Source organism: Theropithecus gelada, chromosome 18 (genome assembly GCF_003255815.1).
Source record: "Theropithecus gelada isolate Dixy chromosome 18, Tgel_1.0, whole genome shotgun sequence".
Taxonomy (NCBI): Eukaryota; Metazoa; Chordata; class Mammalia; order Primates; family Cercopithecidae; genus Theropithecus; species Theropithecus gelada.
In genome coordinates, this window is record NC_037686.1 from 7,156,961 (window position 1) to 7,181,793 (window position 24,833).

At 39.1% G+C, this 24,833-nt stretch overlaps 1 protein-coding gene across 4 annotated transcripts in view; it reads left to right on the forward strand.

Annotated features, from left to right (window-relative positions):
* The window catches only part of L3MBTL4 (L3MBTL4, histone methyl-lysine binding protein), a 449,874-nt gene that overhangs the window by 152,094 nt on the left and 272,947 nt on the right, over positions 1 to 24,833 (forward strand). For all 4 annotated transcript variants that reach the window (XM_025365149.1, XM_025365146.1, XM_025365148.1 and 1 more), the window contains 5 exons: positions 15,117 to 15,221; positions 16,284 to 16,419; positions 18,441 to 18,532; positions 19,995 to 20,149; positions 21,229 to 21,305. In XM_025365149.1, the coding sequence (XP_025220934.1) occupies positions 15,117 to 15,221; positions 16,284 to 16,419; positions 18,441 to 18,532; positions 19,995 to 20,149; positions 21,229 to 21,305 (565 nt within the window). The remainder of the gene's footprint in view (positions 1 to 15,116; positions 15,222 to 16,283; positions 16,420 to 18,440; positions 18,533 to 19,994; positions 20,150 to 21,228; positions 21,306 to 24,833) is intronic.

The window sequence follows — 24,833 nt, forward strand, 5'->3', positions numbered from 1 at the left end:
GTCCGAGGTAGAATGTTAATTGCCCATGGAATGCACAAGTAATGAATTTATTGGGCATTCCATGTGTGAGATGAGACCTCGTTTGACCCTGAATGAGGAGGAGAATTGAGCTCACCAATTATTATGTCCAATTTGGCCTAATAAGTAAAGAAGGTACTTGTGATCAAGATCACAGTGTTACTCTAACTTGAATTTATATTTTCAGATGAAATAAGCATTGTCTATAATTGAAAATAGTTTTCAGTATAATAAAAAAGGCAGTTGATTCATGTCAGCTTTCCAAGAAGGTGCATCAGACTCAACTCAATTTTATATTGACATTGTGCTTTTGACTATTGATGTTCATTTTCATTGTGTAAATGTTATTATAATGTTGTTCAGGTCAGCCAGCTGAGATGGAACCCTTCAGCTTTTGACACTGAAATGTGGAAAATAAAACTTAATTCTATGCTTAGAAAACCCTAAAGACTCTGTCAAAAGGCTCCTGGGACTGATAAATGACTTCAGTGAAGTTTTAGGATACAAAATCAATGTATAAAAGTCAGTAGCATTTCTGTACACCAATAATGTTCAAGCTGAGAGAAAATCAAGAACACAATCCCAATTACAATAGGCACACAAAGAGAAAAATATCTAGGAATACATTTAACCAAGAAGGTGAAAGATCTTTTCAAGGAGAACTACGAAACATGGCTAAAAGAAATCACAGATGACATAAACAAATGGAAAAACATTCCGTGCTCATGGGTGGGAAGAATCAGTATCCTTAAAGTGGCCATACTGCACCTGTGCTCTGCATTCTCTCCATTCCTGCCTTTCTAGAGATTTTACTCCATCAGTTATCTCATGACCTGTCTGTAAGTTGCCATTTCTTCTCTTTTGAACATTTCCTTTTAGAGCCAGGCAAGGTGGCTCACGCCTGTAATCCCAGCACTTTGGGAGGCCCAGGTGGGCGGATCACCTGAGGTCGGGAGTTCGAGACCAGCCTGACCAACATGGAGAAACCCCGTCTCTACTAAAAATACAAAATTAGCTGGGCGTGGTGGTGCATACCTATAATCCCAGCTGCTCCGGAGGCTGAGGCAGGAGAAACGCTTGAACCCGGGAGGTGGAGGTTGTGGTGAGCCGAGATCGCGCCACTGAACTCCAGCCTAGGCAACAAGAGTGAAACTCCGTCTCAAAATAAAATAAAATAAATAAATAAATAAATAATAAAAATAATATAAAAACGAACATTTCCTTTTAGAATGCAAATACGCTTAAGTCTGTTTCATCTTTATGAAAAAGTAGTGCCCCTGGGTTCTGCATTTTCCTGCCTAACTCATCTCCTTAGTCCAGACTGGCACTGGCTTCTTGAAATTTTAGACTGCATTTTCTCTTTCTGGATTTTTCTAACCTTTCTTTCCCACCTCCAGCCTCCACAACCTGACCTTTGGGTCAGTTCATCCAGTTCCTTAACTGCTATCCCACTGAGTCGTAACACAGCCCCTGCGCCCGCTGCGGGTCCTTCTCCTGGTCTTCGCGCCTCCTCACCTGGAGGACATGCAGACCTCAGTACATCCAGACCTTTCAGCCCCCTCAGTGGAGCCAGCTCCCGGGGCCCCGTGTCCCTATGAAGGACCCTGTGCTCGGTTCCTCTGCAGCCAGCTTGTTGTGCCCTCTCCTCTCTGCTCTGTGTACATTTGGCAATCTAATCTGCTCCAGATTTCCCTCATAATTATTCTATTGCTACTCTCACTCCGCAGCACTACTGTCTTCATTTAAGGTGCATGCTGGATTTTTTCCAGACGCATTTTTACAGCAGTTCCTTAAGCGATATTTCTCTGTTCAAACTGGCCCCACCTTTCACCTTGCCTGCACGTCTTGCCGGAGGGATCTTTGTGAATTGTGGTTTCTCTGTTTATCAGCTGTGTCCTTAACACCTCTGGCTGCTTTTTGTGCCATTCTGTGTGGTTACGTGTGGGTGTATGTTGTCTCTCGGTGAAATTGTGATCTCCTGGATCACAAGCCTGACTTGGGTTTCTTTCTTCTTGAGTTAGTTCCTCTCTGCTCTCTGGTTCCCAGGAGAGCTTCCTGTTGTTTGCTGGCGCCTTTACCTGCGCTGCCTCAGTGAGCCCTTCATTGCTTCCCCTCACTGTGTGGAGGCACCTCCCTGACTCTTAGTCGATTTAACTGAAAACAGCAGATAATATCACCTACTTCTCAGGGATTTTCCTGAAAAATTCCACATCGTGTATATCTCGTGTCCAGCATACTGCAGTATCTGGCATGTAGATGACTTTCTTAAATACAAGCAGTTCTTAAAATCACTCTTTTTCTCGGCCCTTGCTTTTCCCACTGCCTTTTCTCAGCCCTTCTTGGTAGCCCTGTGTGCTCCGACCGCCACCTCCCGTTTGTTCAGAACACTAGCCCAGCCTGGCCTCAGCAGACCTTGTCCTTGCCTCCTTGCTAGAACTTGCCTCCGTTAGACCACAGTCCTCTATCCTTCCAGCCTGGCCTGCCCACGGCGGGTGTTCCTGTCTCAGTCTCCCAATCTGCACTTAAGAGTGGGTGCCCAGCGGGAAACCCGCTGTCCTTGGAGCAGAATCCTTAGTGGGTCACGCTGTTCCCAGCCTCCTCTCTCCTGCCTGATGACTCACCAACTTTAATCATGATGAAGACAGAAGCGGTTCCTCATTTCATCCCCTTTCTCTCTAAACAAAGCTCAGTCGTGGCATTCCTAACTCCCCCCACTTTCTTGTCCTGCTCTACCTCCTTCCCCTCTTCATAGTTATTATAATCTAGTATGATTTCAGAAAGAAATACTTTATGTCCTGAAAAGGAAATTCGAGCCTTCTGCAGGATGATAGGGTTGCATTCGTTTTTGGGAGGAGCTGGGGATTATTGGAGGAACAGAGGCACCTTCCTGGTTTAACCTCCTAATTGTCCTAGAAATGAGACAGCCTTATTTGAACACATTCCTGTTCTCTCTCTGTCTTCCTTACTTGAAGTGTAAGTAAAGGGAATTCACCCTATCCCAAATGTAAGTTCTTCACCTATGCCTGAATTATATTTTAAAAATGGAATTTTTCTATCTATACCTATACATAAAATAGAATCTGAAAGATGTGTACATGTGCATTTTGTTTTTGATAGTCTGAATTTGTATTTAGCCTTGCAGGTGCAGGAAGACGGTTCTGTGGAAATTCCTATTTGTTAAAACTCCTTGTGAAACTTTGAGATACCCAGAACCTTTCCAGCCAAAAGAGTTTAGTCAGATACCAAGTTTTTGTGCTGTGAACATGCTTCCAAATGACTTGACAGTCACTGAGAACACTATCAGTATTTTAATATAGATGCTTCTTAACACTTTAAATATTAATCGTAAGCCAAATGATGACCATGTCTGGCTTTTTAGTACTTTTATAAAATGCAGTAAAATACTTTATGCGTTCTGATATGCTTGGAACCTAATTATAGCCTGAGTCTATATCCTCTTTTTAATTGCCTAAACTGTTTGCTTGTCTACCTATTTATTTTTTTTTTGCCTTTAGTATGTATTTTGTTGCCTCCAGTTTTAAGGTAACTTCATTGGTATTTAACAGTATTCCCAGGGGGGAAAAAGCATTTTTTGAAAGAATACTGTGTGCACTATATTGAGATGTTTGTTTGGAGTTTACATCACAAGGCATATCGAGACCAAAGAAGGAACTGTATTTTAAAAATAGAGTGTGGCCTTGTGACATGAAGTCATTTAAGATGATTAATTGCTGGGGCTCTGAAGAGCAGAAAGAATTCCCATTCATGTTCATTTCCCGTAGTTTCTAAAGGTCTAAGTTCTGGGGCGGAATTGAAGATACATCCTGATGTGGTTCAGATGCTTTTCCTACATTTAGAATCTGTGTCTCTGAAATGGTGATTGAAAGTACCAGGGGTGCTGGGAAATAGTTGAGCAGATCTGAAGTCTGGAACCAGACCGTCAGCTCAGGACTGCTTTTTAGCTCCTGGCAGGGGTATGAAGCCCCTGTAACAGGCTGCTTATCTGCAGTTCCCGCTGGAAGCTGAATGTCAAGTTCAGAGCTCTTCAGAAGGAGGAGAGATTAAAGAGGAAAATGGTGGCATTCAGAATCAAGGGTAGACACGACTTCTCGTTTAGTTAAAGGAAATATGTATCAGAAGTAACCTTGTCTGTTTTCTCTGGGAAGAGTTTAGTCATTGGGGAAAAAAATATGCGAGTTTATCGTTTTAGACACTAGACTCAGAGGATTTGTGGAATCAATTCGGTGATGGACAGTGAATTATCAAACAATTTGAGAAGTTGTTTTAAAAAGTTCTTTCTATGCAGTCCTGTATTATGTACGGCGTGGGTTCTTTTTCTTTGTTCATAAATGATCTTTGCTGGTCTAAGGTTGCCTAGATCTAGTAGTGTTTTACCTGCTCTGGTCTGTGCTTCGTTTTTGTTTCTGAGACCGTAGTTCAGTCAGTGGTTAGGATGCACATTAAAATGTTTATTGTGCAGCCAAATTTCTTACTATCCGTAGCTTCTGGGGAAATGAGGATTTTGCAATTGAAATTCTAGCAGAATGGATTCACAAAAAGCCAATAAGAACTGCATTCCCTTAACTTATTAAAGTATATTTTTGTTGAGCCCTGAATTCTGTTTCTCTATTTGTAGAATGTCTCTTGCTATAGTCTTGGCAGCAGTTTAGGATTCTAAGTTCAGAATTAATTTATGAAAAATGTTCAAAATAACAAGGAAGTAGTATCTAAAATGAAAGTTTAAAAATACACAATCGGCCATCCTTCACTGCCATCTTAACTGCAGCTTTGTAGCAAGTTCTGTTTAATTATGTAGGTGGTGATTTTCCCCATCAGCCGAACAAATAGATGGCAAAAAAACAAAAACAAAAACAACAACAAAGGTGTCACTTTGAAAAAGCGGAATTTGAAGCATGCGTTGCTGCCTGGCCTGTATCCCCAAGATGAACAACTGCAGTGAACTGCTGTGTCCTGCTTACTGAAGTCTTCCAAATGTGTATGATTTAGTCAGTGGATTGATTAATTACAAATCCCCTTGAAGGGTAGCCACGTGGCTCTTAATCTGTCTTTGGGTCTTAGACCTCTTTGAACATCTAATGAAAGCTATTGATCATATCCTCAGGGAATTAGGGTATCCTCAGCGAAGAATAATATCCTTGGGGAAATGCCTATATTCATTTGCACCCAAAATTTCATATAACATTCAAGAGGATTCTAGAATGCCCGAAGACATCATGACCCCACTCTGACTCCACTATTAAAAGCAGCTGTATTAAGGTGTAGTTTGAGCAAGAATAGAGAAAGAGGCAAATGTGTGTATGTGGTGAGTGTGTGTCTGTGTGTGTATTAGTGTATATAATATTTTAAGTTCTCTGTTTTCTGTGATTAAAACAAAAGAAAGCCAGAAGATAATCTAACATTCTTGTTAAGTGCCACTGTTAACTCAGGTAAAAATCATAAAGTCTCTCAAGGAAAAAGCAAGGAAGGAGCTCCATAACCTCTCACAGTCTTCCATTGTCTTGCAGTAAATAGACCTTTATGATGAAAAGGCTTATTGCAGGATTCCTGGAAGGGCATTAGAGCTGTTATAATGCAGCAGAAAGTTGGAAGGATGCAGCCTGTGGCTGTTCATGAGCTTCCCATGAAGTCTTTGAAAGTGTTGATAGATATCGTTACCATTGTCAAGGTGAAAATCAGCATGATGGAAAATTTGAGAATTTATTTCAAGTCTGAAATGTGGGCACCACCTTAAAATCCTCTGCCTGCCTTGTCCTCTGCCTCCAGCCAGGCATCAGGCACTGCCCATTTTACCCCCTAAGTATGTACTGAATCTGGCCACTTCCCCCATTCCCAGTCCTGCTTGCACCGGCTGAGGACCTCATTATCACTTGTCAAGGCTGTTGCAACTTTCTAAATGTAATAGAACTTGGCAGTTAAGTGCACAGGCCAGGGTTTGAATTTGAATTCCAGGTTTTGTACTGACCAGTGTACACACAGAGCAACTTGTGAACAACTGTAAGCCTTAGTTTCTTCATTTCAAATGGGGATTGTCATAGTTCTAGTATAGGGTTTTTTGTTTGTTTGTTTGTTTGTTTTGTTTTTTTGACAGAGTCTTGCTCTGTTGCCAGGCTGGAGTGCAATGGCGTGATCTTGGCTCACTGCAACCTCCACCTCCCAGGCTCTAGCGATTCTTCTGCCTCAACCTCCCAAGTAGCTGGGATTACAGGCACACGCCACTACACCCAGCTAATTTTTGTATTTTTAGTAGAGATGGGGTTTCACCATGTTGGCCAGGATGGTCTTGATCTCTTGACCTTGTGATCCGCCCACCTTGGCCTCCCAAAGTGTTGGGATTACAGGTGTGAGCCACCGCACCCGGCCCCAGGGGGTTTTATTTTAAGTCAACTGTTTTACATAGTTGACTTAGACACTGTACATGGCATATGGCGGATTCTTAATTATTGGCAGATACTTAAAGCCTTTTTAACATCTTCTACTTCTAGTTTTGCCACCTTTCTAATTAATTTCTCACAGTGCTGGTAATAAGATGCAAGAATATTTTTTGCATCTTTTGCTGGTGCTTTATCAATTAAGAATGAAATAAGAGTTTCTTAGCAGGACATACGAGTCTTATCACAGCCTGCATCCTGCCTGCTCACTCAGTGTCACCGTCACTTGATTATGTGTATGTGTTGATTTTTTAAGAATGACTATGCCATTTAACATTTTTAACAAGACAGAAGAATATAAAAATAAAGAGGTCTCTCTCTGTCTGTTCTCCTCTAGATGAACCACTCAAAATAATCTGATGTAAATCTTTCCAGATCTCTATATATGTAGTTATGTAGATATGTAAATCATGTTTATATAAATAGCCGTTTGGCTTTTTTTTTTTTAATAAAAAATGACAACACACCATATGCTTATCTAACACTTGCTTGATAGTGATCATGGTTGTCATTCTGCCTCGGCAGATCCACAGATGTGTTTTGCTTTTTTTTGAGACAGAGTCTTGCTGTATCACCCAGGCTGGAGTGCAGTGGTGCGATCTTGGCTCACTGCAACCTCTGCCTCCCAGGTTCAAGCAATTCTCCTGCCTCAGCCTCCCAGGTAGCTGGGATTACAGGTGCCCACGACCACGCCTGGCTAATTTTTTGTATTTTTAGTAGAGACGGAGTTTAGCCATGTTGGCCAGGCTCTTCTTGAACTCCTGACCTCAGGTGATCCACCCACCTCGGTCTCCCAAAGTGGTGGGATTGCAGGCATGAGCCACTGTGCCCGGCCTGTTTTGCTTTTTTTAAGCAGCTGCATTGTATTCCATGGTCATGTCTATTTCCTATCCATCTAAAAGTATTTTTGTATGTGATATTGTGGTGGGAATCTACCTTAATTGTTCTTTCCAAATTGGTAGTCATGTGTTCTGATGCCATCTTCTTTGCTCTGCAGTCTGCAGTGCCACCTTTATTTATATTAAATCCCCACATTTAGGAGTGCCTTTTATAGACTCCCCATGGCACTGTTTTCACACTTTTGACAGCTGGGGATTACTTAATGGCCACAGGTGGTACATATTCAACCACTAATTTTAGATATGTAAAACATTTATTGTGTTTATAATTATGAAATAAAAAGTTAAAAATTATGAAGTCTTTAATTAGCGAGGGGAATGGTGATGCTTATAACTTTTGGTAATATTCTAGCATCCTGACCAATCACTCAAATAGGAAAGCCAGATACACTTACACTGTGGCCTTGGGCATGTCATCTGTAAAATGTGCGTAATAACACTTACTGTGTAGGGTTTTTATGATGATTTAATGTGTTAATGTTTGTAAGTACTTAAAACAGTATCTGGAGCAATGTTAAAAGGCATCTATGTATGGCTTGATAAAGGACAGCTTAGACTCTATAACTATTCCTTCTCAATCTTATATTCTTCATTTCTGTTACCAAGAAGGTTGTATCTAACCGTTCTAGGTTTCTGGCTACAACAGCAAGTGTTTGGCGGTTTCTCACGCAGTTGTCAATCATGCTGTTTATTCAGACCAAACATAAACTCAGATTCCTTTTGCTTCATCAAATGCAGAGTCGACAAGACTCTCACACTCAAAACCTGACAGGTTGAGTCTCCCTACTTTAGCAAAGCCTGCAAGGGCCTTCCTGACTTTCTCTTTGGTTGTGTTCATCTTGGAACATATTTCTTCATGTTCTCTTCTGTAGCATTTGAATTATTTTGGACATTACTGATAACATGATTTTTTTTTCCATTGAGTAAAGAAAGTCATCAAATTTTGTCAAAGAGTTAAATTCTCTGTGGTCAAGCTGTTTATGTCACAGTTCACCCATGTAGGACTCCCTGATATCTCACCCTTCAAACTTAAAATAGTGACATTTTGTCCCCCGAGGGACACATTGGAACAATTTTAGATGTGGAAGATGTTGCTGAGATAAACCATTTGAGCAGGCTGCTGAGTTCATGGGAAAGGTTTTTGTGTAGTAAGAAATTTTGTTTTTGTCATCTGCACGTAAAATTCCTCCTGCGAACATCTTTCCCTTTGAGAGCCATCGTGTGAAGGTTTAGAAATCAGTGGCCTGAGGTCCTTGCCCAGTTCTTTGTATAACATGCTAAAACGTGTGCCTCGGTGGCCAGGATTTGATTGCAGGCCCACTTTCCCCCACCTCTCTCAATGCTGAATTAAAGTGAGGAAAATATTGTTGACTGCCTACCCGTGCCTGTGAATAAAATAGAATATCAAGGGGCATTCAGATGGAATCTTGCAGTTATCACTTGAGTACACTTCTGTGATACACCCCTAGCTGATGGTCTGCTAGCACTGATGGCTGCGGACCTTCCCCATTCTATTGTGGTTCACAAAATAATCATGACAAAGCACATCTCTTTGCTCTCATCACGTGGAGCGGATGGCACACACATGTAATAATTATTGCTTTTAGGAATTTCGCCTGTGGCTTGTCTTCAGTTTCCCTAGGCATGGTGACGGTTTCTTTTTTTTTTTTTTCTTATGTTACGGCTCATTTTACAAGCATTTTAAATAATAGTATATAATTTGTACCTGCTTTTGCCAAGAGGTGTGGAACTTTGAATAATGTTTCTTTTCCTTTATTAGTGACAAAATAAATCAATTTCATATGAGAAAATGTTATTTTGTGGCTGTTTGGGAAAAGAAAATGATGGAACAAACTTTTGTACTCAAGAGCACTGGCATTTCTTTGGAAATGTCCTTGGGGCCTTCCGTGGCCTCGAGCCAGGTTTTGTTTTGCCTGTTTAGTTGCCACTTCTGTCCCTTTATGTGGAACACACGGCTGGCAGGTTTTCACAAGACACAGGTCCTTAGTTGTACTCGGCTACTAAACTGGTCGTGTGTCCTAGAGAAAATTTATTCACCTTTCTGGGCTTGAGTTGACCTGTAAGCTTTTCCAGGTCTCTGAACCTTATGATTTTTTATGACTGAATTTAATGGGCCTATTGTTTGCTTTAAGTGTGTGATTCTAGTTATCTTTTCTTACCATAAAATATCATCTTATAAGCACAGCTATCAATTATATTCCTGCAATATAAGATTTCTAAAAAGGAAAAAAAAATTAAAATCTGTCAGGTCGTGAATAAACGATTGAACAGAGAAGAAAGACTGATGAAAGGCAGCGATATTTCTCACTAAATGTTGCCTTTTAGATTGCTAAAATGAACGTTTTATTTTTTATTTGAAACCCTCTGAGATATGCCCAGTCTGTTTTAGCTATGTAGTGTTACTTGCAACGTTATAGAAAGCTCCCAAATGTTCCATTGGGAAACCATTTTGAAAGGCTGACAAGAGTAACACTGATCATCTTCACTTCTGGCTGGAAGTTTTGTCAATGTCTCAAATTAATCAATTACATGTGATAAGACGGTGTGGTTTGCTCAACATAACACTGTTTCCTCCCCACCCCTAATTTTGTAGTGTTTCAGTTTTGTTAAAACAAGAACAATGTTCTTTCAGTTTCTATGGCTTCTTAAGTTTCCTGTCAGCATTAGTAATATTCTCTCCCTGTGGTCTACCTTTTTCTTTGCATTTTGTCAGTGTTGTGTGCATGTGTATTTGTATATGTGTATGGCACTTTTGAAGTTAACCGAGAAATTTCAAAGCAGTGAACAGGAGGTAGTCACACAAAACTTGTTAAATACAATCTGCTGGAAAACATAGTAGATGTGAGAAGAAGTCTGGGAGAGTTAAACACACACATGACATTTATTTTTGTAGAAATAAAATATTCCTGAGAAATCATTCATTCTTGCCATTTCCTTTTGGGGTTTGTCATCTTTTAAGTTTTTCCTTAGAAGCTTCTAAAATGATCTCAGAATGTAAGAAAAATTTAATGATATTTTACAAGCCAATTCATAGGTTTTTAAATTATTTCATGCTTATATAAAAAAAAGGCTTGCATCCAAGTCTAGAAGAAGGTTGAATGAGCTATGGTCCCTATACACAGTGGAGTACGATGCAGCCGTGAAAAAGAGTGTGCATAACAGTTGGGAATGGACATGGAGTGGTTTCCAAGAGACATTAGTAATGCAAAATGCCACGTGCAAAAGAACATGCATAGTATGCTGCCTTTTGTGTGAGAAAGACGGGGAAATAAGAACAACCTACATATAACTGCTTATCTTTACAAAAAGAAGTTTTGGACGCATAAACTAGAAAACAGTGAAGTTGGTGACCTCCACGAGGTGGTGTGAGGGAATGCGGTGGATAGAATGTGGGAGGAAGAGACACATTTTTGAGTAACTTTTACTAATTTTAACTTTTGCAAGCATGTTAATATTCTACATATTTAAAAAATCATTAAGAACTGAAAGCAAATTGAATAAATTTGAACGCAATTGTATTTCAAATGGATATTGTAACTTTACTGAAGAGAGAACAAATAGGAGCCCAAGTAGTTCATGAACACAGTTTTTAACTATATACTCCATTCTTGGATGACATAGGAGGGAGGGAAAACTGCAAAGAAATCTTGAACTTTTAAAATAGGTTTTCTTATTATGACAGTATGGGTAAAACAGTTCTGAAACTGTAAGACACCCTGTAGGATTTGGTAAATGAGTACATGTGTCGACTTTGTTCAAGGAGAAACACAAAATGGATGCAGAAGGAGCAGAACAAACTTTTTGGGGAGGGATTAGACTTAGACATATCTGTTTGAACGTATGATTTATACAATATATATGTATGTTTGTATGGGTATACATGTGTACATGTCTATGTATGAATGTATGTATATGTGCCTTTTGTATGTAACTAGTGAAGAAATTGGACAACACTGTGATTGAATGATCAAAACTATCATCAGCAGTGAGGGACAGAGAGATATCATGTGCCCCTGGATGTGACACCCTGAGAAGGACACAACACATCCATGTAGTATTCCGGCAAAAAATGTACCACCTGAATCAAATCTTGAGAAAGCATCAGACAGACCCAAAATGAGGAATGTTCTAGTCAAAAAGTCAGAGGAAGGGCCTGTAATCCCAGCACTTTGGGAGGCCGAGGCCGGTGGATCACCTGAGGGCAGGGGTTCTAGACCAGCCTGGTCAACATGGTGAGACCCTGTCTCTACTAAAAAAAAAAAAAAAAAAAAACAAAAAGAAAAAGAAAAAAAAAAAACTAGCCAGGCATGGTGGCACACACCTGTAATCCCAGCTACTCGGGATGCTGAGGCAGGAGGATCGCTTGAACCTGGGAGCTGGAGGTTGCAGTGAGCTCAGATGGCACCATTGCACTCCAGCCTGGGTGACAGAGGGAGACTCCATCTAAAAAAAAAAAAACAAACAAACAAATCAGAGGAGGGGAAATTCTGCATTCTTAAAAGCATGTCAGTGCTATACACGACAATGACACAGTATGGGCAAAGTTTCCGATTAAGGAAGACTGAAGAGGCTCATCAACTTGTCACATCCGACCCTCGACTGGCTCCTGCATTGCAGGCGGTGTGTGGGGGTGAATGCTGGAAAGCATATTATTGGACAAATGGACAAAATTGGAATATGAATGGAAGATTAGAAAAAGTATTGTATAAATGTTAAATTTAGAGAAGTTTATAACTGAGTTATGGCTTTGTAAGAGAATGTTCTATTCTTAGGGGAAATATACTACTCTTGGGGAAAATTATTTTGGGGTAAATAAAGGGCCTTCAAAATGTTCAGAAAAAAGTTTATATCCATATGGTTCTCTATCTATGTATATGCTCACAGAGACATAGGAGAGATAGAGTAAGTAAAAATGGTAAAGCAAAGCAGGTGAAATATAACAACGAGTGAATCTAGGCAGAGGCTATCTATGCATGTGCTCTCTATACTGTCTTGTTGTTGCAACTTTTAAATTTCCCAGTGGAATAATTTTATTTTTATTTTTATTTTTTTAGGTGGAGTCTCGCTCTGTCATCCAGGCTGGAGTGCAGTGGCCCAATCTTGGCTCACTGCAACGTCTGTCTCTTGGGTTCAAGCTATTCTCCTGCCTCAGCCTCCAGAGTAGCTGGGATTACAGGGGCGCGCCATCACACCAGGCTAATTCTTGTATTTTTAGTAGAGATGGGGTTTCACCATGTTGGTCAGGGTGGTCTCGAAGTCCTGACCTCAGGTGATCCGCCTGCCTTGGCCTTTCAAAGTGCTGGGATTACAGGCCTGAGCCACTGTGCAGGGCCCCTGGAATAATTTTTACAAAGAATACATTTTAACCCCAAAATAGACATTCAGATGTTAAGCAATATTAAATAATAATACAATTAGTGATTACATGCCGCTCTAGATCTAATAGATCTCGATTGTAGTCACCATTTTCCATTAGTATATGATTATTTGCAATTAAGAATAAACTGACTAATAATGCTGAATCTGTTCAAAACTGTGTGCTTAAAGAAAATAATGATGAATTGGAGCAAATTAGGAAGTCTGCTGTGAAAATATTACAGTAAAAATAGCAACAAACATTTAAAGGTATCTGGAAATAAATACAGCAAGGTATTTTGGCAGTTTTATGTGAAAATCGAAAAACATTTTTGACAGATGGAAGTGATTAGATTAAATGGGAGAGAGAACAAGTTTCTCAATTTAAAAAACTTAATATGGGCCGGGTGCGGTGGCTCAAGCCTGTAATCCCAGCACTTTGGGAGGCCGAGACGGGCGGATCACGAGGTCAGGAGATTGAGACCATCCTGGCTAACATGGTGAAACCCCGTCTCTACTAAAAAATACAAAAACTAGCCGGGCGAAGTGGCGGCGCCTGTAGTCCCAGCTACTCGGAGGCTGAGGCAGGAGAATGGCGGGAACCCGGGAGGCGGAGCTTGCAGTGAGCTGAGATCTGGCCACTGCACTCCAGCCTGGGCGACAGAGCGAGACTCCGTCTCAAAAAAAAAAAAAAAAAAAAAAAACAACAAAAAACAGAAAACCAAAAACTTAATATGGAAATGATTGCTTTCTAAATAGAAAGACTCATTATAAACAAATAAAACTGTGTGATATAGGCAAATAAGTCAATGAAACTCAAGAAAGGGATCAGAAATAAGACCTACAAGTATGTAGAAACCAGATATGACAGAGCTGACTTTGCCGATCAATTCAAGTATGGACTATGCAAAACGCTTTTCTTGAATGATTTGTTTTCCATGTGAGAAAAGTAGGCCTCTACCTGACACCATAGAAAACTCATTTCAGTTGTACCACAAATTTAAATATGAAGAAAGAAACTTCAACAGTCTTAAAAAATACCAGGGCCAGGCGCAGTGGCTCACACCTATACTCCTAGCACTTTGGGAGGCTCAGGAGGGTGGATTATTTGAGGTCAGGAGTTCAAGACCAGTCTGGCCAACATGGTGAAACCCCGTCCCTACTAAAAATACAAAAAATAGCCAGGCCATTGTGGCGTGTGCTTGTAATCCCAGCTACTTGGGAGGTTGAGGCAGGAGAATTGCTTGAACCTGGGAGGCGGAGGTTGCAGTGAACTGAAATCATGTCGCTGCACTCCAGTCTGGATGACAGAGTGAGACCTTGTCTCAGAAAAAAAAAAAAAAGAAAAAGGAAAATACCTATGTAGCTTCAGAGTTAGGAAGGATTTCATAGGCTGGGTCTGTAGAATGTATAGAAAATAATTGATATATTTCACTATGTTAAAATTATAAGTTTATCTGCAATAAAGTCACTGTAAACACAGTGAAGAGCCAAGTCACAGACTGAGAGTGGGTAATCCGTATAATAAAGTGATGTTATCCAGGGTGCAGGAAGGAAAAATGGGCAAAAGGAATAAATGGGAAGTTCATAGAACACATAAGTTCATGCAGGTACTATTTCAAAGCATATTAATATAATGAAACCATCCTTGAACGCTAACTACATGTAAGAACAGTCTTCCATCTTTAGCCAGATCACTGAGTTTCTAAACTATACAGTACATTTTTTCAAAAAATTCTTATTTGGGCTGGGTGTGGTGGCTCACGCCTGTAATCCCAGCACTTTGGGAAGCCAAGGCGGGTGGATCACGAGGTCAGGAGTTCAAGACCAGTCTAGCCAAGATGGTGAAACCCTGTCTCTACTAAAATTGCAAAAATTAGCCGGGCACAGTGGCAGGTGCCTGTTATCCCAGCTATTCAGGAGGCTGAGGAGGAGAATCACTAAACCTGGGAGGTGGAGGTTGCAGTGAGCCAAGATTGTGCCAATACACTCCAGCAAGACTCTACCTCAAAAAAAAAAAAAAAAGAAAAAACTTATTTGATTTATGTTTTTGACAAATTATAATCATATATAATCCTGGGGTAGACAGTGATGTTATGCTATATGTACACAGTGTGGAATGATTGAATCAAGCATACTCACACATCCATCACCTTAAATACTTACCATTTATTCCTCCTTCCTAACTGCTACTTTGTACCCTTTGACCAGCATCTCCCCATTCCCTCAACTTCCAGTGTCTGGTAGACACCATTCTGCTGTCTGTTTCTATGAGTTCAGTTGTTTTAGACTTCACCTAGAGGTGACACCAAATGTTTTAATCTAAAACTGTGACAAATCTCAGTGGCTAATGTCATGTCGTGAACTTTTGTAGGATCAGTCCTTTCCCGAGCATGAAAATGGTTTTCAGATTGGAATGAGATTAGAAGGCATTGATCCCCGACATCCATCAGTATTCTGTGTGCTTTCTGTAGCGGAGGTAAGAGGTGGTGTTATTGTCTTGGGCTAATTGCATAGTGATAGAAAGATAATTTTCTAGAAAATAACAAATTTGTTTGATATTTATTATGAATAAGTTCCAATGCATTATGGATTTATTTTAGTCAGCGATGGGTGAAACTATATTTCTTAGTGAATTTTTTTCCTTCTCTGAAGATGAATTTTCTAATAAGTCTTTCATCAACTAGCATTTACTCTTGACTTAACGGGTAAATAATTTTCACTTGAGGTTGATAACAATCTGTGAATCCCAGTGTTTTCTTTCACCTATTAACCGAGACGTACTTATTCACATTTTAGCTGAACTAATGAGAAATGTGTATGAATAATATTAATGCATATGCATTATACATTTATATAAATGCATGCACTTTATGAAAATTATTTAGAGTGGAGAGCTCTTGATGAATGGCTTATAAAATGTAATACTTACTAAACATATTATTAAATCAATAAAAGATCTTTATATTTCTGATAGCATTGAACATAACAGTCACATTTATTTACTTTACTGATTGATTATGGCTATTAAAGTTGTACCCCATGTCTAGAGGATGTATTTATCAGACTGCTTTATTATTCTCTTTATTGAGTATGCTGGATACGCATGTTAGAGTTGAAACAAGGCCATGCCTATTTTAGTTTTGCTTTGTACTTTAGCTTACACTGTATTGGAATATGAATCCAGGCCAGAGGGCAGAAGATAGGGTTGCCGAAGGGAATATTTGACAGGAATTGAATTAATAAATAAAACAGTTAATTAATGAATACATAAACTGACCCTCAGATTCCTAGATTGGGTAAAAGGGTCACTATTTTTGCAGAATGCACTAGATACCTATAAGACAGGGTCTAATTTCATTACCATTTTGTCTTAATCAGAGGCCATCCATAAATTTGTTCTTTAATGGAAATATTTGGGTAGAAGGGTTGGCTCTTATATGTTGATAGTACTGACAAAATATGTAAATATTTTGTGAATTTTGTGTCTATTCCAGATACATGGCACTTAACAAATGATTGTAAACTTTCTGTCTTGCAGGTTTGTGGTTACCGTCTAAGACTTCATTTTGATGGTTATTTAAGTTGCTATGATTTTTGGACCAATGCTGGTTCCCCTGACATTCATCCAGTAGGATGGTGTGAAAAGACCAAACATGAATTGCACATCCCTAAGGGTAAGCCAGGATACATTTACCAACTGGAAAGAGAATCAACTGGCATTTCACTTATATTTTAACAACATTTTATGAAATTCTAACAAGAGATCCCGGTGAGAATTGGTTTCCAAAATGAAATTGTGATCCACAAAGAGTAGTAAGACTATAATGGTACCATTTTTAGAAGTAAATATCTTTAAAGAAAAGCATAAATGACTATTTAGGTCAAAAATTCTGATAATGTACAGAGGGTAGAAATAAAATATTATGAAAACATTTTATTTTATTTCATATAAAGTTTATTAAACCTTATAAGGAGTGCAGACTAATATTTAAATCATGGTTGAAATGAAATATCTGATCAGTGATACTGCAAGGTGAGGAAACTTGATTCACTGTAAATAATTTGTTTCAAACTTAGGAATCATGGGAAACATGGAACTATGAAAAAGAAAAATCACTATTTTCTTTGATGGGAATGAAAACTATCATTGTGTTGTTATATACTAGAGGAATTTGGGCCAGGCAGATGTGACCAAAACCTTTTCGATTTGCTGTGTGCTAGTGAGGTGGGGATGTGGTCAAGGATGATGCTGATGGGCTCATATCTTTGCACAGCAAACTTCTGTACACGGTCTCTGGCTTGGGTGTCAGACTGTTTGATGACTGTGGCAACTTCTGGAGTCAACATGTAGTCCTTTATTCTTAGTTATCCACTCAGGGTGTCCCCCAGGATCCTCCCCTGAGCCTGATGGCAGAGTCCCTCGAGGTTGCTGGTTTCAAGGAAGCTGGTGACAGACTCCAGGCTCATTCATTCAGTAGGTGTTTATGGAGCCCTTACCACGTGAGGCACTGGGGGCAACAGCAAGTAAAGCAATGTCTCTGTCTCCATGGGGCTTCATGTCAGAGGAGAAGGATAATGGCGGTGGCGGCAGGGACACTCTTTCAGAAAGCATGGGGGAGAAAGGCCTCTCTGTCAACGTAATGTCCCAAGGAGACGTGAGTGAACTGAGAGAGGAAGCAGAGTGGTGTCTGGGTAAGCCATCCAAGGGAAGAACAGGAGCAGGTGCCCGGGGCAGGAGTGTGCTTGGCGAGGGCGAGTCATCTCAGGGAGACAGCAGAGAAGCCCAGGCGGGAAGTTCGGGGACGAAGAGGGTGGTGTTCCCAGGCCTGGAAGGCTGTGCATGGAGTTTGACTCTTGTTCCAAGGCTGGTGCTCAAAACCATATTTTGAGCCTGTACTGTGTGGCCAGCACTGTGTGAGAGCTACGCTAGGGCATGCGAATGGGAGGATGCAGCAGTTTCTAGTGGGAGACTTGTAAAGACGTGGCGCAGAAAGCTGGAGCTGTCGACTGGGCTTTGGACTGAGAAGGGGTTTCTGTGCCTGGCATCCTGGATGGCTGCACCATCAGGACCTCTGATGGTCTCTGTGACGTTGCTTCCTCAGGAGTGGGGACAGGTGCGGGAACTGTGGTCTCATCCCTTTGCCCATTCAGGAAAGCCTTAATGGGCGATGAGACTCCCATCAAGCCACCAGAGTACTGACTCCGTATCAGAGCATATGAAATTATATGGCAATGATGTGCGTGATGGGGAAGCATTGTCAACAGTTTTGAACATAATATATTTTAAAAAGGTGAAACCATTTGAAGATTTTAATTTAAATCTTTTGTGGGTGCTAAGGACATTGAATTTATGACAGGACACTAATAATAATAATATGAGGTTGGTGCAAAAGTAATTGTGTTTTTTTTTTTTTCCATTAAAAGTAATTGATAGCATTAGGAGATATACCTAATGTAAATGATGAGTTGATGGGTGCAGCACACCAACATGGCACACGTGTACAGATGTAACAAACCTGCACATTGTGCACGTGTACCCTAGAACTTAAAGTACAATTTTAAAACTCTAAAAAGTAAATAACTAAATAAATAAAAGTAATGGCAAAAACCGCAATTCCTTTTGCACCAACCTCATATTTACTATGCATGTGTTTATATCTTTTGGGCATTCTGAGTAATCGGTGCTTTTTCTTAGGTTATAGAAAAGATAAGTTTGTTTGGATGGATTACCTGAAGGCCTGCAAATTGCAAAATGCTCCAAAGAAATTATTCAGAAACAGAAGCCCTGTAAGTGTTTTCTTTCTCAGCATAAATCAGATTTGACCACGCTTAAATTTCTGAAAATTCACTATATATTCCGTTTTATTTTAATCCTTTAAGAAGTTATGGAAACTCTTAACTTCCTATGACTTTTCTCACCTAGTTCGTCAGTTTCTTATGGGCATATCTTGGTTTTCTTCCTTTAGAAGTGTAACTACTTGAAGTAGATGGGAAAAGTTAAAAACTTTGTGTTTAAAGCCTACTAAAATTAAAAGTGTCTTTTAAAAATGTTTTCTCTTACAGTGAGTTAATCCTTTAATCTTGGTTTTGGTGTTTTGAAACCAGCAGATACTCTAAGTAGGCTTTGAATGTACCCAGCCTAGATTTGTTTAAGTGTAATGAAAACGAGAGTAACATTTTGTACTAATTGAAGGAGTGTTCTGAGGATCTGGGTAGATCACACTTCTTATGCCATCTGTGTCCCCAGAAATCTGGTGAACCTTCCGTAAAGGAGAATAAGTTGCAACCCCAGAAGTTGACTCTGCCACCGGCAGGCGATGTCACTGTGCAGGCCACTCACTGAATTTCTCCAGACATCACTTCTGTGGTCTGGAAAGCAGAATTATACAATTGTTACTTATGTCTCATAGATTTGTATCAAGAAAAGGAGCTATTAAAATGTGAAATTGCTATGAAATTAGAATGTGCTGAAGGAGAGTAAACATCAGGGTTTGATAAAAGAGAAGTAGAGAAAAAATTCCTCTTTTTGTCCCCAGATATTATGTGTACTCCTTAACTCCCAGGACTGGCTAATTATAGATATATGAAGGGTGGGTTTGCAATTGTTAAGTTATTGTAAATCATCGTTCATAGTATTTTTATACTAAAAAAGTACAGATAATAAAAAAGCATTAACATTTTTAAATTGTAATTTAAATTATATATTAAATGTATATAAATTATATGTATAAATTCACATTTTAAATTATAATTTTATTTAAGCATTTATTCCTTAAATATTGAAAAAGCCACTTGTTTTCGGATTGAGTAATCAAATTGAAAGGATACTTTGGTGCTAATTAGAGTGTATCTTCACCACTTTTTCAAATAGTGGCATTTGGAAACTTCAGAAGCCTATGGGAAGCAGAGAAGATTATTTGATACTTATGTAAACATCATATTTTAAAATTAATGCAAATTATTCTAAGAATCAAAGAGGGAAATATGAAGATGATAAGGGAAAGAAAACCTCCCTGCACAAGAAAAGACAAAAGCACAAAGGAAAACTAGTTTCCTGGGCCTTTGTTATGAGCATAAACTATGTGACAGTTGCCAGATATATTTACAGGCATTTGCTGGCTTTGTCCAGAGGCTAAGCGCTGACATCTGCAGACTTTGCTGGTGTAAACACAGAAGTTTTGACAGTGGCTCAGTCTTATTTGGTGTCCTATTTCTTTTTGTGCTTCTTCCCCTGCTGGTGCTGTGTTAGAATGGGCCAATGCCTAAAGAATTTCAGGTTGGAATGAAGCTGGAGGCCGTCGACAGGAAGAACCCTTCCTTGGTGTGTGTGGCGACCATAGCAGATATTGTTGAAGATCGCTTACTAGTGCATTTTGACAACTGGGATGATAGTTACGATTACTGGTGAGATACGAATGTGTGTTTTGTTTTTGTGTATTCGTATGTTTGATGTTAAGAATTTGTTTTCATTCTAGCACTGTCGCTCTTCTTGCTGTTGTAATAGTGATGAGCATCCGGAATTTGGTGGTTGACTGTTCACTTCCTTCTCTTCCATGTGAATGACCGCATTAAAGAGCCCTAGAAAGTTCTCCATCTGTAGAGGTTACCCAGTGACGCCTCGTCTGAAATAATATAACCAGTTAAGGACACTTTGCTGTATTTTGTCTAGTTTGTAAGGAAAACATTTCTGTGAAGAGGAAGCTAAAAACTTCCAGTATGGTTTTTTTTTTTTTTTTGGTCTGAAAAACCTTAAATGTACCTTGTCACATTTTTAAAAGGAAAGATTCTGGGAAAATGGGAGTGAATTCTTCGAAAGCGTATGGGGAGCGGAGAAAATGTGTGCTACCATGCCATTAAAATAATATGGCATGAGTTGAAAGGGGTCTTTCTTCTTTTTTTTTTTTGGATTAAAAACCTGAAATATGCAAGAGGTCATGGCAAAAATAATTTTTACAGCATTTCTCCACATATGTCCTGAGTAATCGCCACGTCCATGCCTGAGGCAGTGGTTCTTCATGTGCCTGATGGGCCCTGTCTTCTCCTTTGAACTCAGAGGCAAAGCAGAGAGGAATTGTTGTATATGTGTCTTAGGCAGAATATTCTGGGTTCTTTGAAAAGGACGGGGAGGAAAAATGTCATCTGCAGTCTGATTGGGCTGTCCTATTAATATTTTCTCTTGCTGCCAGCAAGAAGTGGTAGAAGTTTATTAAAATGCTCACTCACTTTTTTTGGGAACGTCACTGGCAGTTCAGGTCCTTGGCAATCCCCTGTTAATTTTATACTTTTAAATTTCAAGAAGCTTATGTGAAAGAGAAGTGTGGTAACAGCCTACTAATACAGTACTGAAAATTCCTTCTAATTCTCTCCAGCTGTGAAGTACTGTTTTCTGTGATATCTCTTGATATCCAGAATGACTGTTACTCTTGAATTCTTTGTCTGGCATTAAGTAAAACGGAATGTAAAATAGAGTTCTCTTTCTACAGGTGTGATGTTAATAGCCCTTACGTCCAGCCAGTTGGTTGGTGTCAGGAGAATGGAAGAACTCTGATAGCACCCCAAGGTGAGTGGACTGCCTGGACTTTCTGTGAAGTCATCTCTGTGTAAGTGGCAATCCTCATTTTTATTTTGTTTATGAAGACCGTATTTTAATACAGGGTATATTATAAAAATACTGTGTGAGATTCTGTTGACCACCAAGTACCTGAAACCTGCATTTCCTTCCCCATAATGAAGATGAACTGTGTTTATAAAGATGTCTTAGGTGCTGGGTGTGGTGGCTTATCCCTCTAATCCCAGCACTTTGGAAGGCCCAGGTGGGCGGATCACCTGAGGTCAGGAGTTCTAGACCAGCCTGGTCAATATGGTGAAACCCCATCTCTACTAAAGATACAAAAATTATCTGGGTGTGGTGGTGGGCACCTATAATCCCAGCTTCTCTGGAGGCTGAGGTAGGAGAATCGCTTGAACCTGGGAGGTGGAGGTTGCAGTAGCTGAGATCGTGTCACTGCACTCCAACCTGGGTGACAGAGTGAGACTCCGTCTCAAGAGAAAAAAAAAGAAAAAAAAAAAAAAAGATGTACTAGGCAGCCATTAAAACAAAGTTGCTAAAAATTTTTATCCAACAAATGAGTACCATTGTTGAATACTGATATTTAAAACTAGCTATTTCTACTTACATAATTTATCTAATAATTAATTAATTGAATGATATGATTATTAAATATAATTAACTTTGGAGTTAAATGTAGAAGTACAGAAATCTAAGCAGTAAGAACCAACTTACCAATGGGTCTCCAGAACTTGCCAGACCTCCTTCCGCAAACCAAATTAACGGCTTAGCTAAACATTTAAATAAGGACTCTATCGAGTTATTTATTTTTTCTCATTACAGAAATATTATGAAATGTTTAGAGACTTGCTCTGTCAAATCCCTTTGTTTTTTAATTTAAAAATGAATTAGACGTACAGGTTGTATAATCTTAGTATTTTTAACACAAGTGTTCGAGCAGACAGATATTTTCTTTCAATGAAAAATGTACAGAAAGAAATGTAGAGTAAGGGATGTGCCATTCTAGAATGGAGCAAATGTTCTTTTGATTCAAATGATTCATACTTTTGCTGTTTTTTAATGTTTTTGCCTTAAATATAGAAAAATACTAGGATTTCTCATCAAATTCTTGAATTTAGTGAAGATAATTTCAAGAATTAAAAACAATAAAGAAGCCAAACCCAAATCACAAATTATTAAAAAATGCCTGTTTGGTCTAGAAAGGTTTTATGAAATATTTAACACCTTAAATTTTGATTTTGATATATGGAGAGATTTAGAGTCATTTGTTTTATTTTTCTGTAACACTGGCTAAAACTAACTTTAGAATAATGTTCCTTAAGATGAGATGAAATGCTCGTCAGATCTCAAGAGTATGTGGTTTGAGTTGGTGTGCCTAGAGACGTGGAATGCTTCTTACCATTTTCATCTGGTGAAATAACCTCTCCACTGCATCCAGCTTGTTCTCACTATACTTCATGAATAGGCTCAGTCTCTTGGCGTTGGGTGAGCCTAGAAAAATTCTGTGCAGCACATTTGGAATTAGAGGTCCAGAACTGTGCCATCATTAACATGCTAGTTGTGTCTACAAAAGCATTGCCTAATCTAAGGTCATAAAGATTTGTTACAAAAGACTATTATTTCCCTATTGTCACCCTTATTGAAAATCCATTGCTCATAGAGTATGAGTTTATTTCAGGACTCTCAGTTCTTTTTTGTTGGTTCGTATGTCCAGTTTATACCAGTATCATGCTTTGATTACTGTAGCTTTGTAGTAAATTTCCAAATTGGAACGTATGAGTCCTCCAGCATCGTTCTTTTTCACAATTGTTTTTGCTCTTCTCAGTCCCTTGAATTTCCATCTGAATTTTAGAATTAACTTGTAAATTTCTGCAAAGAAAAAGCCAGCTGGGGTTTTGATAGTGGTGCACTGAATCTGTAGATCAATTGGTGGAGTATTGTCTTCTCCACAATATTAAGTTTCTCATCCCATGAACACAGGACTTCTTTCCATTTATCAAGGCCTTTTAAAATTTTCTTTCAATTATAATTTGTAGTTTTCAATTTTCAAGTCTAGTACTTACTTTATTAAATTTGCTACTAAGTAGTTTATTCTTTTTTTATTGAGGTGAAAGTCACACAACATACAGTTAACCATTTTAAAGTGTGCAATTTGGTGGTATTTAATGTATTCACAAGGTTATGCAACCACCAGCTCTCTCTAGTTTCAAAATTCTTTTATTCCCTGTAAAGATTTCTGTGATTATGAAGTAGACATTCCCTATACCCGTCCATACCCCTATTGCCCTGACACCTTTAATCAGCTTTCTGCCTCTATGACTTTTCCTATTCTTGATATATTACATGAAAGGAATCATACAATATGTGACCTTTTGTATCTGGCTTCTTTCACTTGACATCGTGTTTTCAAGGTTCATTCCAGTTGTAGCATGTCTCAGTACTTCATTCCTTTTCATGGCTGAATAACATTCATTGTATGTACATACCACAATTTGTTTACCTATTGATCTGTGGATGAACATTTGGTTTATTTGTACCTTTTGGCTATTACTAGAAATGCCACTGTAAGCATTCGTGTACAATTTTCTCTGTGGACATATATCTTTATTTCTTTTTAAAAATATTTCTTTATTATACTTTAAGTTCTAGGGTACATGTACACAACGTGAAGTATACATGTGCCATGTTGATTTGCTGCACCCATTAACTCATCATTTACATTAGGTATTTCTCCGAATGCTATCCCTCCCCGATACCCCCATCCCACAACAGGCCCCGGTGTGTGATGTTCTCTGCCCTGTGTCCAGGTGTTCTCATTGTTCAATTCCCACCTATGAGTGAGAACATGTGGCGTTTGGTTTTCTGTTCTTGTGGTAGTTTGCTCAGAATGATGGTTTCCAGCTTCATCCATGTCCCTACAAAGGACATGAATTCATCCTTTTTTATGGCTGCATAGTATTCATGGTGTATGTGTGCCACGTTTTCTTAATCCAGTCTATCACTGATGGACATTTGGGTTGGTTCCAAGTCTTTGGTATTGTGAATAGTGCCACAATAAACATACGTGTGCATGTATCTTTATAGTAGCATGATTTATAATCCTTTGGGTATATGTGCAGTAATGGGACTGCTGGGTCAAATGGTATTTCTAGTTCTAGATCAGCATATACCTAGGAGTAGAATTGCTTGGTCATATGGTTAATTCTACGTGTAACATTTTGAGGCACTGACAAGTTGTTTTTCAAAGTACCTACACCACTTTATATTCCCACCAGCAATGTATTACAAAAAGCTTCCTGTTGCTCTACATCCTTGGCAAACCTGGTTATTTTGTTTTCTTGATTAAAACCATTCTAGTGGTTATGAATTAGTATCTCATTGTGCTTCGGATTTGCATTTTCTTATTGACCAATCATGTTGAACGTCTTTTCATGTGCTTGTTGGTCATTTGTATATTTTCTGGGAGTAATGGCTATTCAGGGCTTTTGCCCATTTTTCAGCTGGGTTGTCTTTTAATTA